General features: G+C 35.2%; 1 protein-coding gene across 1 annotated transcript in view; it reads left to right on the top strand.

Moving 5' to 3' along the window:
• Positions 1–16,335, top strand: part of LOC113225940 (myosin-M heavy chain) — a 68,694-nt gene that overhangs the window by 47,903 nt on the left and 4,456 nt on the right. Inside the window, exons 7-14 of the mRNA XM_026458421.1 lie at positions 8,555–8,718; positions 9,595–9,768; positions 11,055–11,175; positions 11,803–11,910; positions 12,489–12,632; positions 13,071–13,159; positions 13,291–13,462; positions 14,019–14,156. Coding sequence (XP_026314206.1) covers positions 8,555–8,718; positions 9,595–9,768; positions 11,055–11,175; positions 11,803–11,910; positions 12,489–12,632; positions 13,071–13,159; positions 13,291–13,462; positions 14,019–14,156 — 1,110 coding nt within the window. The remainder of the gene's footprint in view (positions 1–8,554; positions 8,719–9,594; positions 9,769–11,054; positions 11,176–11,802; positions 11,911–12,488; positions 12,633–13,070; positions 13,160–13,290; positions 13,463–14,018; positions 14,157–16,335) is intronic.

Below are 16,335 nucleotides of genomic sequence, written 5' to 3'. Positions count from 1 at the left end.
GAAAATTACTTACCTGTTATGAGTTCCACATTGTTTTCCTTACCCGGTACAGAATGAGAAACAAGGTCAAATCGGATCCTACAAGGCGCGTCGTGCTGCACCGTGTGTGATTCTACCTAGTTTTGTTCGTCAGACCTTAGCCGTATAAACAACCATATACAGGCTGTCTTAAGGCCACGCGACACGTTGGGAAAATATTTTAATTAAATATTGCACGTAGGATATAATATTACTTAACGGAGACAATTTCATTTTGAAAAGAAAATAATAATGCATTCAAAGACTTTAAAAAGTTGCTTATCTTGACTGGGAATCGATACGACGAAATAAAAAAAACACACAATGATCAGGTTTATTTTTATGGTACCGAACGAAAGGATGAATTATAAGGATTAAAACCTTTTAATAAATAAATAAAAATCATACAAGCAAAATAATTACAGTCCATTTTGTTAGTACACTTACAAACTATGTATTCTAGCGTTAGTATAAAAGTTAATAATAAAAATAAAATTAATAAATGAATGAATGAAGCAATGAATGACAAATTGAAACTGCCAAATGTATGTACGATATTTGCAATTAATTTATTAAATTTTCAAAATGTGATCCATCTTCTTATATGAAAATTCTCAATCTAGTATGATAAATTAGATAAGTTACTTTGAGTTTTTTAAAATCGAAAAGATTTGTGTTGTAGTGCAATGGTCATCAAAAATTTCATGAAAAGAGCGCCAATGTGCCAGCAAAGCCGTGGAGGCCACTTACCCGTCATCCTTTACCACACATAGCCCTATACCATGTTCTTCATGCATCAATAAAAATATTACAGTTTTTAATTAAAAACCCGTGTTTTCTATCATAATTATTTCTTACGTAAATTTTGAGACACCCTTAATTTAAATGCAGTTTTACTTACTTTTAAAAATAAAATAATATCTAACTCGTGTACAACCATTATACAACATTTAAAATACTTTCCCCTGTGTCGCAGCCTTGGGACATCCAGCATAATGCTGAAAACCAGAGGAAATACATTGAAAGTTTGTTTCATAACAAATAATAACACGAATTAAAATTAGCGTCATGGGTTTGCCTTATGGCACTGACAGACAGCACCACCCATTGCTCAAGTCATATTTTAAGTTTAAGAAGTCTACTCGTGAAATGGAGTGAAATAATTGAACGGCTAGCATGAGAGCGCCTTTAAGTACCGCATTGAAGTACCGCCGCTGCAAAAAGACAGTTATTTTGTATTAAAATCTTGATAAGTATGCGTGGCAGAAGAGGATGGAAAAAAAATTAAGAGTCGCATTTTACTCGACCAAAGAACGTATTCACTGTGTTTGTGGGAAAGTTATATTTTGTTTATTACGATGTAGGACACTGCGGCACTGCATTTTGTGCAAACGGCATTCATCTGATGTTACCATAGATGACCGAAAAAGAACGGTCTGTGCAAAAAGTGTGACATAAAATCAATAAAATATACTAATAGTCGTCGTATTTTTGTAACAAAATGTTTATAATGTACTGACCTTATTTATCGAAAATAATAATATCAAGCTTAATTATGTATGCCGATATTATTATACCTTAACAGCTACTCACCTACCCAACCTACCATATCCTTTTTCATTCAAATTTCGGACCACTTCCATAATCTGTAATTCACAGCTTTCCCAACCTTTTCATTGGCAAAATGCGAGGGTAAAGTCATACTAAAAAAAGAATAGTCGCATTGACGCTTAGACTATGGTATTTTTTTCTATGCTATATGCATTGACGCATTGGTTAAGTAACCGTCAGGGGATTTTTGTAACCGCATTGTAACCGTATTGTATTTCTTCTTTTATTTTTTCCATTATGGTATTTCTAGAACAAAGCGTCGAATTTCCATGACATGTATCTATATAAATATCTGCTCTATGGAAATATTTGAGCAGCATTGTCATATTTCGACCGTGCACAAGTATTGATAAAAATGTTGGAAATGCGAAAATCTGAGTAAAATCCCAGTGTCGGCCGTAATGGAGGACACAAATTCTGCTGGGTTAGAAAAATAAACCTTTTAGATTTATCGTGAAAATCATTTTTGTGCGTACTCACATCGTATATTTTATATTTTGTGTTGTTGCTTGAAACCCTTCTATCTTTAGTTGATAAAATGGATAATATTTTGTGCGTTATCGTTATTTGTTAGGAAGGGTTTATTAAGTATTAATATAATTTTAGTCAGATTAGCGATTTCTTCATAAATATTTTATGCAATGAATGTCTCAACAATATACGCAGTCGCAGCAACTTGTGACGTATCAAGACAAAAGACAATATTAATTTCAGTACATCTACGTCATAATGTTCATAAGAGTACTGTTAAAAGTATGAAATCCTGCGAATACGGCTTTCACTAACCAAATTTGATCACATTGGATATTAACTAATCCAACTCAATGTCACAGAAGATACTATTCAGAAATTAATATACAACACTTGCTCAAAAACTCGTTATTGTCAACCAAAAAGATTTTGTTTCCAATTAATAAAAATCATGACTCAAAAATAACAAAATCCTTATATTGATCATCGTCATCATTCAAATGGTTTAGTAGGACTATTTGACTGATGACCAAACTGAGCTGGCAATCATAGGCTCACAGACCATATAAATACTAGTAATCATTGACTTACAAATAGTAATAGACTGGTTAGTGGGCGGGGTCCGCGTTACCTAGCTTATGGCCAGATGGTCATACGAGTGTCAACAGCGCGTTAGTCGTCGTTCAAATGTGATATATGATTATTTTGTGGAAAAAATATAAATATAATATAGAATTGTGCCATTATATCGTGTCGCGTAAGAAGCCAAAGTTTAAAAAATACTCCGAGAGTGATTTCATTTCATCAGTAAATACTAAAACTCTGCATTTTCTAATGTCTTGAATAATACAATACTAAAATTTCGAAACAAAACTATTTTCTTGCAACCCGGTAATAACAATATACATTGGTTGCTAGCCATCGCCTCCGTCAAAAGAACAATTCGAATGACGCTCAATGAATTGCTTACACTAGTGTCGTGTTACACTTGGTACTGAGCCCGCGTGTTGTAATCAAATTATCGATATGTAGAAAATCTGTATTTAGAAACCTAGTTTTCGGTTAGTTCAAAATTTTTTTTTTGTTATAGCAGTACCAATGTGTAAACATACATTGTTTACAGGTATTTAAAAGCTAACAATTTTGATTACCAAACAAACCATTGCGAATGTTGCAACCAAACATTTAGTTTGGTTGCAACCAAACATTTAGTTTGGTTGCAACATTCGCAATGGTTTTTTTAAATTTTCGATTTAAGTAAAAACGATATATTAAAGGAAAAAAAGAAAATATAGATGAAAGAGATACAGTGTCGATAATTTTACAATGAACGCAAGTTCGTGGAGTATCAAATAAAGACTTTATGAGATTGGAGATTTTCTTTCCGTTATCTACATGATTCCTATCTTCCTACTTGCTTATTATACGTCACCTTTCGTCCGCTTGAGTTCTTAGTTTTATCGCAGGCGTGATTGACATTTGCAGTTTTTGTATTGATTTTTTTAGTTTCCCGCCGGATCCTTTTTACAGAAGAAATGTTCTGAAGCAGCAGGCAATAAAAGCTGGGTCATACTAAATGTAGCACCATTTGCTATAGGCATTTTATGACGTCACATTAAATTATATACATATGAATAAAAATTCCGAAAAATTTTTTAAGAAATAAATCATTTGGTTAATCAGGTAATATATGACATGACACTCAGAGTCGCCTTCACAAATTATAGACCACATCTAAATGTGAAAACATTTCTGAAGCATTGTCAGTTATTTTTCGTCAAGTTTTCATGAAACGAATGATTCGCTTCTTCGCCTTCGGAAATAAATATCTTCATTTTCTAGACAAGCTCGTCGACGCTATAGGTGTACTCATGTTCAGTAAGTTCAGAAAGAGGTAATTATTGAACAAATATATCATATTTCAGGGAGAATAAAGATTTTTATGATGACTGTTTTAATATTTCAACCCTTCCAGTGATCGGATTGACTTGAAACCTAGTAGGTTAATTAAAGTACGATGACAGTATAATAATTCATTAATACTGTGACCCACGCCTGCGTAGCTAATATCAGTTAATATTTGAATGTAGTAAAACCTTATGCGTATTTGATAACAAATGTGTGCGTTTAAAAGTCAGCTACACTAGTTCTCGAAGAAACTGCTTTAAATGCCGTTTCCACACTCCGTGGTTAATCCTAATTACAGCAAGTATAAAGCAATGCCTATAATAGTTCAATATTCTGCTAGGTATGAAACATAATGTCGATATCAATTAAATGTCACATCCATATCTGTAGATTGTCAACTTTTTCTTTTTGTTCCAAGAAGTTTACGTCCACGTTATGTGACTAGTAATAATAAAACCCTATTAGACCCAAATAAGTTTCGATTTTATTTACAAAATTTTTTATTTTTGTCTATTTTCGTTTGATAAGTTTTAACCAATTCACCTACCAACAAGTGGACGTCGGGTCTAATACAAAAACCACGAAAAAAATATCCGAAGTTAACCTATACAATCGTAGTGACATGTAACAAAATATAAAAAAACTAAAACGGTTCATTTAAATTGTAACATCATTGTAGTACTGCCTAATTTAGCTTGCAACAATTAAAGGGCCCAAAAACACCATATTCAGCTTATATTGGAAGCTTAACAAAATGCACCATATTTAGCTTCGACTGAAAATTACTAGAACACAACCGTAATGGAGCAGCCGTTATTGTAAATATCAATTAATTTTTATGTATATTATTATGTCAAATTTTGTGCAAATTTACTTCAAGAAATAATAAAGAGTTGGGCAGATTCATACATACAAATATTAAAAATGTGAAAATAAGCGTGTACTATAAGAAATGTACGATATTGCAACTAAGCGTAAACCGATTTATAATACATACATAATAGTTAGGTTTTCAAGTAATTTTGAAAAGATTAATTTGAGAATAATTTTGAGAAGCATCTCACAAAGCCAAAATTAGCTTTTGTTTTGTAATATTCCTAAAAAAATACATTTGACATTATAAAAATTCGAGCTAACGTTATTTCGGGAAAATGTATTTTATGACTTCTGATAGGTCATCGCTAGTCGTAAAACGAGTACAACAATATTTTGTTAGTTATTACTAACGTTTAATAAAAAGTCATTCTTAAAAATACGATTAAAATCAAGACGACTCTATAGTTTCTTTGTTCCAAATATTTCAATCGGTTATGGTTCGAATAATTCAAAATAACCAAGAAGTTTATATAAGATTCTAGAAATTGATGTAATGGGTCTCTTTCCATCTTTTGTAGAAAAAGGACAGTTAGTTATTGATTATTTTGTTTGCCTTTGTAATTTACATTTACGATTTATTTATATATAAATTAAATATTATACAACTGTACAAAATAACACTTTTAAATGATAACAATGATAACACAATATATTTGTTTAGTGAAAATATGATACAGAATCCAGTTTTTACACTTTACTGCAGTAATTTTTACAAGTTATTATATGCTACTGCATGATTGACAACCGCGCTGTCAGTCGAACAAACGAAGACTGTTGCGCGATTGACGCTCTGTATGCGATTTTAACGCCCTGTAGGTGCGGACACTTTTTAGCGCGAACCCGACGTCCATTTGTTAGTCATGTAGTTAGGTCAATGCTTTTAACCAATCAAAATTATGTTATCTTAGTACTAATGTAAGACTGTACGTTTTCAAAAGTCTGCGTTTGGCGACACCGGTTTTAATACATTTGTTGCTTGATGCTATTTCCATTCTTTGCTTTCCTCCGTGCTGGCAATACTATCCTATTATTTACGCGTAGCGATTGAAGGACTGTGTATCCAGGTCATGCAATAAATAAAATAAAAAATTACGCTTAGTCTGACATACAAACGCTTCATTCCAAGAAATAAATTTATTTCTTCTTGCGTAAAACAAAACATAAATATTTGTATACGAATAAATATCCAAGGAAAACGACCAAGAGGTTAATCCTCGAAATAACGAGGGCACTAGGTAGATATACCCGCCGATTTAGAGAGATCGATCAAAATCTACCGTTCCCTAAGCTTCTCTGCCCTTCGCGACTCCCCATGAAGGGCAAAAGGGAACGAAATGACGTATTTGTGTTTATGGTTGGCAAGATTACCCGTGTAACCCTATCGCACTATAAATCTGTCTATGTATGCAACAAAGATCGTAAGAAGATTTCTCCGGAAACATGCACGTGCTTTTTCATCATCTTCTTTAGAGCGATTACACACGGCGACTTTTAACAGTGATACAAACGCGATGCAAGCGCGGGACTGCATCGATACAAACGCGCGATAGCATCGCTACACTTGGAATTCTTAGGCGATTGCATCGACACAATCGCGCGTTTTGTATCGATGCAGTTGCGCGTTTGCATCGAGGCAGTCGCGCGTTTGTTACGATGCAGTCGCTTATAAATCATAAGTGTATCTATGCAATCGCGCGGTTTGTATCGATGCAGTCGCGTGTTTGTATCGGTGCAGTTGCGCGTTTGTATCGATGCAGTTGCGCGTTTGCATCGATGCAGTTGCGCGTTTGTATCGATGCAGTCACGCATTTGCATCGATGCAATAAACGATCGCCTATAAATCGCAATTGTAGCGATGCAACCGTGCGTTTCTCGGACGCACGTTTGCATCGCTGCTAAAAGTCGCCGTGTGTAACCACTCTTAGCCTATCCGTTTTTTTGATACATAATAAAATGCGTTGTACAGTTGTCAAAATATCTACTTTACTCAATAATATATTTGAAATTAAATAAATACACGCAACACCGCTTATCTTCGAGTATTAATGTAGCGCCCCATACCTTACTTGATAACTCCGCTAGATAATCCATAGCAGATAATCCATAGCAAATAAACTGGGGGCCTTTTAACCTTGTCTATTAGATATTTATTTTATCATATTCACTAATATTCCGAAGAAGGACATAGATCCTCTTCGCAGAAATGGTATAAATAGAAAGAAACGTACACTCCGACCGACAGTTTACTAACCTTTATTGCTCAAAATACGTTACGATTCATTTAATGAGATACATGTGTTCACATATTTGCTTTGGATTATCCAGAGTGTCTGAGAAAACAATGGAAAAGTACGTTCGAAAATTGGAGTTTCACTTCTTTACATAGAAACAAGTCGAATGTATGTAGTATGTTACTAACTTCTACAAATAAATATATACACACTTTTACAAACTAATGTATGTGGAACGCATTTAGAAATTTTACTTCGTCGACAGCTGACGTTAATATTTTAATTAACATAAGTACTTCCAATTCACAATCGTAAATAAGTCCATGTCCAAAATTTTGTTTACTTTCGCGTCACTGCCCGCACTGTCTAGAGTTGAAGATAACTACCTACATTTCATCAGAATGTATATAACTTCCTTTATGACTTTCACAAACAGATGCCCCTTGTATAAAGAGCTCAGTTTTAACTTGAACATTAGTCTTAACCCAAATCATTATTCCTTTTATTTTTCTGCTGAATTTTTCCACAAAAATTCCTACTATGGTCAAGTTAATAAGACAGTCAAGTATACCTATAACTAGGGACTGTATTATTGTGAAATTCTAGATATAGGAAAATACACTTAACTCTCTTGGGAACTAGAGAGTAAATACATTTTATTTATTACATTGATCGACGTATGTACATATATTAATTATAATATTCATTATGATATTTCATAGTAAAAGTATAAGTGCTAATTACACAGAGGAACTACTATTTTAGTTAACATTGGTATGTCAATGAGTTAACATTAGTATTTGTCTATTTCAGTGGCATTCTGAACATTCAACTTATTAATTGACATTTATAACATTCATATATAAAAATTGCCAGTACATCAAAATACTTTAAAAAATGAAAACAATTATCAAATGATGTCATTAATAATCCCATTAAAACACAACGCAAATAACTTTTTTATAAAAAAACCTCGAAAGTTCGTGGAATTACATCTAATTCCCAACTTTTATTGAAATCGGTTATCAGAATTCATCGCCTAGTTTGTCACTCTTAGAGGTGAAATATTTTCTTCAAATTTAAATGGCACCAATACAAGAGTGCCTTTCCAACATAACTGTATCTTTCCAACAAAAACAACCATCAAAATCGCTTCACAAATCGCCTAACACACGCATACACACAAACAAATACAGTCGAATTGAGAACCTTCTCCTTTTTTCAAGACGGTTAAAAAATGTGTTTCCTGGGAGAAATGCCTCTGATTTTTATGAAAAGGCTGAACTGCAATGTTTCTACCTCTACATTACTGCGGCATAATTTTACAATAGCATTGTTTTCACAAGAATTTCATTACGGTTGGGCAGAATGGACAGGAATTTCAAATGTTTCTCGGTACCATTCATCTTCAATTTTATTCCCGTTATTTATATTTACAGGTTTTCATGGCTGCGGCTCACGCACTTCAAGATAAAGGGAAGCTTCTGGACGTTGATACGGCGCGACTCTTTTTAAATATTCCTGACGTGGTTAACGCAAGTTTATATTTTTGGGAGAAATCTATGTACCCAATGATAGCCAATGCTGTAGAGACAACCGTACCGTAAGTACTACTATTTTTATTTACACTTTAGATACTTTGTAAAAATCACGTAAAGTGAATTTTAATAAACACAGCCTGTCCGAGTATGGCGAATTCTGGTCTGTTTCGAAGAGGTTTAGAGGTTTAGACGAGATTAGTGCTGGTCGTATGAACAATATAAGTTTGTGCAGAGAGAATCGAAAATTATAGTACTTGGGTATTAGAATAACAAAAACAGTACTTAGATAAAATGTATTTTACTCTCTGTGGAACAATGTTAGACGATGAGTGTCTCACGAACGAGGAGCGTTTACCACGGGAATACGTCGCTCGACCCGCATTGCAGTTACCGCTTCCGTGTGATTCTATTTCACACCATGTCTAGTAGAAGGCTGTCAAACATTTCTTATTGTGAAAAATAATGCAGATTTTTTTTAAGAGTAATAATCTAGATAATCTGTATTATGGTACCCGACTAAGCATTGAGACTAACGTCTCTCTGCAACAAGTAATTTAACAAGTATTCTTGGAAATCTCTAAGTTATCCACATTCCGAGTCGTGCACGTAAATTGGAGCAAACAAACAAGGTGAAAGCAAGGCATTTGGGCATCTGCCAATAATAAATGGATTCCAATATTGTGTCAATGTTACACATTAAACCTCTTTTATTTTTACTTGATTTACTGAACTTAATACAATAAACCAAATACCTACTACATGCGTGACATTTTTATTGATTGATAGATTATTTTTCAAGTCATATTACTGTTATAGTGTAAGTAAAGTTCGTAGTTTGTAGTAGCAATATCACGCAGATAATTATCAAAAATTAGTGAATAAAATTATTGGCAAATATTTCCACTAACTTTAGCAATAACTGTTACACGTTCTTTCAGATTCAACACAGAGTTGATGTCTCCCGGCTTTTGTCGTTTCCGTGAATTTTTCACCCCTTACGAAAAATATGTGAGTGAACAAACGAAAGCTATCGATTACCTTCGATCGCTATCCAACAACGTAGATTTCATGACGTACCTACAATGGTGCCATACCCACAAAAAATGCAACAGGTAAAAAACTATTTTATTCTAATACTGTAATGCTGTGTGAATTAAGGATAAACGCTAGACAGCAATGAAGGTACATTCACAAACGAAAAATATTCACCTCTGGAAGCAGTTGTCCAATAATTCAAGCCGTCGTGTATTTTTTCTTTTTATCAAACATGTAGATATAACTAACCCTATACACAGCGTCACTGGTTAATGGGTATTATTGTACTGCCCGGCAGTGTTGGGCGTTAATCAATTAAATTTAAATCAGAAATTCAATCAGTTTAAAAAATCAATTCAATTGAAATCAATTGCAATTGATTTCAATTGAATTGATTTTAATTGCAGTTAAATTAAATACAATTAATTTTTTTGGTTGTTCATAAAACAATTGAAACTAACAATTAAAACCGGAAGTACCGATTAAAAGTGTCATTTAGAATATGGGTTAGGGGGTGGGTTAGGGGTGTGTTAGGGGGTTGATTAGGGGTTGGGTTAGGGAGTCGGTTGGGGGTCGGTTGGGAGGTCGGTTTGGAGGTCGGTTGTGGGTTCGGTTGGGGGGTCGGTTGGGGGTCGGTTGGGGGGTCGGTTGGGGGTCGGTTGCGGGGTCGGTTGGGGGGCCGGTTGGGGGCCGGTTGGGGGGCCGGTTGGGGGGCCGGTTGAGGGGCCGGTTGGGGGGCCGGTTGGGTGCTGATTGGGGGGCCGTTTGGGCGGCCGGCTGGGTGGTGGTCAGGGGTGAGTGACCCACTCCCTAATTCACCCCCTAACTCACCCCCTAACCACCTCCTAACCCACCCCTAACACACTCCTAACCCCCCCCAATCCAAACCCTAACTCAACCCTAAGCCCAAACCCCCCAAAGCAGACCCTAACTCACCCCCTAACCCACCACCTAACTCACCCCTAACCCCCACAACCCAAATCCTAATACCCCAACCTAAATCCTAACCCCCCCCCAACCCAAACCCCCTAACCCAATCTTTAATTGTCAGAACAATTAAATTTTGCCCAACACTGCTGCCGGCAAATGTAGCGCGTAGACTAATTCATTTCACGCTGCAGAGTCACACGGGACTGCCTTTACAGCCTACCCATCTGTTTACTTCGAAAACTTAATAATAATAATAAATTTATTTACCATAATAATAATACAACATGCATAGTGTACAGTAAGCACACTATGCATGTTGTATATTAGTATAATATAAGGTATATAAGTACTTGTACAAACTTTATACTTATCTACTCTACTACTTAGCTAATCTGCATTTTGTTAAATTATTTACCTCGAATGCTTATTGCAGGCTGCAATTGTCAGATTTGATGGCGAAGCCAATGCAACGCCTGACCAAATACAGCCTCATTCTGCGACGTATTATACAACACACTGACACAGAGCCTGAGAGAACATCTCTTATCGCAATGGTAAAACCTCATGCAGCTACTTTATAGCACAGCAATTCCTTTCTTATTTTCTCTGTAACATATATACGGCAACAGGCTACCAAAATACATGAGAAAAGAATAAAGTTATTGTCACTATATTACGCATAAAAATTTGTGTAAATGAAGACATTTCTATACAATATACTTAATAAAACTTAATCTTTTTCTTATTTGTAGCTTTTTGACACTTTTCTGCATTAAATGTACACCTGCTTTGTAACTGCCTTCATTACTTTATTTTACCACTGTTACTGCTTACCTAATTGGTTATATACTCCTTGGCGTTTGTTGCTGTGTTTATTAGTCGTACGTTATAGTACCGATACGCGTGATCAAGTAACTAGATGCCAGAAACCCAAGCGTGATTGGTAAAATAAAAAAGTCGTCTAAAGAAATAAAAAAGAAATAATTAATTCGCGTCCACTTTTTTACTGTTTGGTTGTAAATGTAGCAATAATTACTTTAGGGACTTAATTTTCTTAGTAATTATAACTACTATGCTTAGAAATGCGGAAGTATATAATGCCTCGTGCCATTTCACCGAAAGGTAAGCAACTCGAAGATCGGTATACTCAACATTCATATTATGTGTTTTTATTTTATAAGGAGTCTTTTGCTACGAACTACGTGCTGGATGTGAACCGCGCTATTCGGCAGCGCGAAGAATTGGAAAAATTGGATGCCCTTGCCAAATCGATAGATTCCTATGAGATCGTGAGTACCCTTCTAATTCCTATACGACTATTAAATTAGGTATCTTTTCTACAAAATTGCCGCGTAGCATTTATACACGTTAAATTTCAATGTCAAATAAGATCAGAGGCCAGACTTGAGTTTTGATCGTGGCTAGAACTGAGAATGTATGACAATGCGGTTTGACAGTTTCGAACGGGCCCGTCTTTTCGTTCACGTATTTCGGGAGGGAGTAGTACGTAGGTTATCCATAGTGGGAAAGCGACCGTAACTACGGATTTCGTACTTCGAGAGAAGGGCCCTGATGTCTAACTAAGAACAAACAAATAATTGGCAACTGTTGAAACATATGACGCGTACTTTACTAACCATCTGATTCAATTATGAATAAAACCGGAACATATGTATTTAGTGCTATCTTGTAGTTGACATGAGACGTTCGAACAACGACTACAATGAATGAACTGCGTTGAATATTAATCTTCTATAAATCTTCGAGAAAATTTTCCTTTTTTTGGCTTGTAGCTGCATACGTAATCTGATAAATACGTCAACCCGTTTTGAACACAATTATTTACTGATCCATTTGTATGTTTTAGGATTTCAAAGACGAAGATATGGATACGCACTTTAAGAAAACCTCTCACACCAATCTGAAAGCACCAATGCTGGGTTGCCTTCCAACTCACAGCCGGAGCATTGTCCACCAGGGTGACGTGCGATTTAAAGACCACATGAAGGAGGCAAGCACCTAGATAAACACGCCCAAAACATACATCCATTCGCTCTGCGTTTAGGTTTAAAGTTCACAAAATTTGACTCGCACGGATAACAGTACATCTAATAAGTTGTCTATGTGTTGTTTAATTAAATTCATTTGTTAGTGATCATAAATTTTTGTGGCTCTGTAGTTGTTACCATTCTTAATTAGGTCATTCGGATGCATCTGGATAGATAGAACTTGCATTTATATTTTGTGAATTAAAGTGTTATTGTTTGAAACAAATTTACCATATCACACTAAATTTATTATTAAGACTTGCGGTCAATTAAATATATGAAATATATGTTATGCGATATGTTCCGCTGCGCTGCTAATTACGCTTCCCCGCGAATGTGTTTAACAATAATTACTCTAAAGTTGTATACCCGATGTGATCATCGTCGATTTTTAATTTCAGCTTGAAGTTCGCGCCTTTTTACTGACGGACATGTTACTTATATGTAAAAAGCTCTCTAAGGGCAGCACTTACACGTTCAAAATAATAAGGTACACTTTTTACTTATGATTAGTGGTATTCAATTTTAATGATCACTGAAACGGTCAATGCTGAGCGAAAATTTATTTTTGAACATGTTTGCGATAAGGGCGAGTATCCTAAGCACTGCCATTTATTACAGGCCAAAATACATGATTGATAAAATGATAGTTTACCCAAGGTACGCTAAGGGAGGCAACAAAGATGTTATAAAAGATCTAATCTGTGTGGTACTAGACGATGTGGGTTCGTCGAACTACGGTTTCACGCTTTCTGAAACAACAAAGGACTCAAATAGTCAAGGAACACTAAAGGTGAGCAAAATTCGACCTCGAAACGCCGCTCTCATCTTACCCTATGGGAATCAGCATCGGTACTATGCGCAAAACGTTTTCATATCCATAAAATAAGAGCGAAAAAGACTGTGCGTTTCACTTCAGCAGTCCGGACTAAAGCGAAACCCTCACACGCTCGGCTTATTCCCTCATATTGTACGGCCATAAAGCTGTTTCTGGTACAAGCTGTATCCGCGTCGATAACTGTGGTGACTCCCTAAGATTGTAGAAATACGAATACGTTTCTCATTAACTGTGTACTCTTTGTTATGAGACCCACGTAATAAATCACAAGAATACCTTTACCCACAGATCCCTTGGGGAATATGTTCATCATTTTTTATTAAATTTTAATTTTGCTCTTATTTTGGCGAATCCTCAATGTTAATGCTTAGTAAAATACAACTAATATAAATTTTCCACTGAGATTCCTATCCTTTGCACTTACTGCTTATTTTCAACACGAGACGCGAACGTACGTTGCTGTATTTATTATACACCTGCCCGCCGAATTATATTTTTATGTTTATTGTAGTTGTGGGAACAAAAAATCAGAGAAGCAAAATTATCGTACGAGTTCGGACTTTGGTTTGCGAAGAATCCGTCCCGGGATCTCTCCGTGGAAATGGATTCCTCATCTGATTACGCTGTCAGCAGCAACAGTGCCAAACATGTAAGTATTTACAGCTATAGAGGTATAAGCAAACTAAAAAAGGCTCTAAAGCTAATCAAAATTATCTTGTTAAAAAAAATTAAATATAAACAAAGGCCGTGTACCCTAAGTGATCCTTTGAATTATAAAATGTCCTGTCGTACTAATAATCCCGCATATTACGACCATATTACGACAGTCTAATCAAATATTGCTAACATCATAAACAATAACTATTGTTCCATGACTTTTTACCACCTTTTTACAAAATATAATAAATTTTAAAAATTAAAAAATAAAAAACCAAAATAAAAAACCAAAAATAAACTTTTAAGTTTTTGTACTAATATCTGACACTTTTTAGACCTTTAGCAACGCCTCGCGCGTGTTGTCATTCATAACCACAATTTTGGTAGTGAGATCACCAGTGATCGGAGTTGAGGGAGTTAATTTAGCGAAACTAAAGAATGATATGGACATTCTACAAATTCTGGGAATTCTCAGAACTGATTATATTTCAATATTCGACTCTGGAAAAGTAAAACGTCTGACGTGCGTTTGGAAATATTACTGGAGAGCGATTCAAAGCAATGTTTCAAGAAAATCAAAGTCATAACTCTTATTTTATTTGTTACATAGAAAAGCTGAAACTTTCAAGTTTTCCAAATAACAAATAAATTTAGAGTTACGATTTTTTTATTTTATTTTAAACCGCTCTCATGTAATATTTTCCAAATGCATCTTAGACGTTTTACCTTTCCATCGTCGATATATATTTATTGAAATTTGAATATATTTGTCGCCAATACAAATCGCCGTTTATAGCAATATATTTAAATATTTTTATTTTTGTATGAAAGTAAAATCTGATGAATTATTAAAAGTCATGGAACAAAAGTTATTGTAAGTCTTTCAGTAATATAGTCCTGCGAGGTTGTTAGGGTTTAACAATTTTTTTTTTTTCAATTTACTTATTGAAAATACACAGAATAATTAATCTATACTTATCAATGGTTTATGCGAAGGGAGAATGCATCGCTTTTGTTACAATTTTACATACCCAAGTAATACTTTTTTAATACTTGTTTGCATTTCCTAACATACATTAACATATCTACATGGAGCTGCACAGGTATCTTATTTAGAATGTGTTATTTTGGGGTGAGAACCGGTAACAAATAGGAAGGAATTCCGAAATGAATAACGAACGTCCTTGTGGGTTCAAAGCTATATTCCGACAACTCTTACTTAGCGGGCGCAGCCGCCAGTACATTATTCTACAGAATACCCACTTATTATTAACATCCCTCCTCCAATATTTCGTAACGCTATAAATCGACTCATCCGAAGAACAAAGTCCGATGTGATTATTAGCAAAAAGAGAATAAGTACGTTACGGTAATAATTTCGTTATTCAAACTAAGACCTACGTAAAGGTGTTTTGCAAATTTATATATCTTATTTCGTTTCGGAAATATAAAATCGAACAACGATCGATCTGACATCCACAGCGAAGAAGAACGAACGAAATGTACTATGTCTTGAAAACAAGTTGTCTTGCACATAGATCTTTGTTCTACGGATGAGTCGAAATATTACTAATAATTTCTTACTTTTTAAGAAAAAGTTCTATAATTAATAGACCTTCGAGGCCGTAAAGTACGCGCCATAGGCATATTAACCGAACTTGTGGCTGTTGCGATTTCCGCGGCCGCTACTGATGACGCAATTGCTATCGTCTCAGTGATTGGCGCTTGTTCTTCTGAGTCCGTGGGCTCCGCCAGTTCTCCAGTCTGTGGAGTAGGACCGTCTCCGTCTATTGTCCACTCAGGAGTTTGCTCTAGACGATCTAAAGGCCGTGCTGACTCTGCTGTGGTGTTCGTATTCGTATGTTGTCCGAAATTAAGTAAAACAGGAGGAAGAATCTTTTCCAGGCCTTCCTTAGTTCCTTCGGCGCAAGTATTGACTACTGGAGTTTTTATAATTGCACCTGAATTTTCAGCAGCGCCGATAGAAGACACCTCTTCTTCTCCCCTTTTAACTCATAAATTTGATTTTTGTGCCTCTTTATAACACGGTCCTCGCCAATAACTTTCACTAAGTACGCTGATTTTCCAAGTTTTTTTTATTATAGCCTTTGTCCATTATGAATTGAGTTAAGGAACGACCACCAACATGGCCAGATTCCATAGATAACGAC

Source organism: Hyposmocoma kahamanoa, unplaced genomic scaffold (genome assembly GCF_003589595.1).
Source record: "Hyposmocoma kahamanoa isolate Upper Pololo Valley unplaced genomic scaffold, ASM358959v1 100021, whole genome shotgun sequence".
Lineage (NCBI taxonomy): Eukaryota > Metazoa > Arthropoda > Insecta > Lepidoptera > Cosmopterigidae > Hyposmocoma > Hyposmocoma kahamanoa.
Note: the sequence above shows the minus strand (reverse complement) of the source record. Positions and strands in the feature narration are given on the sequence as shown.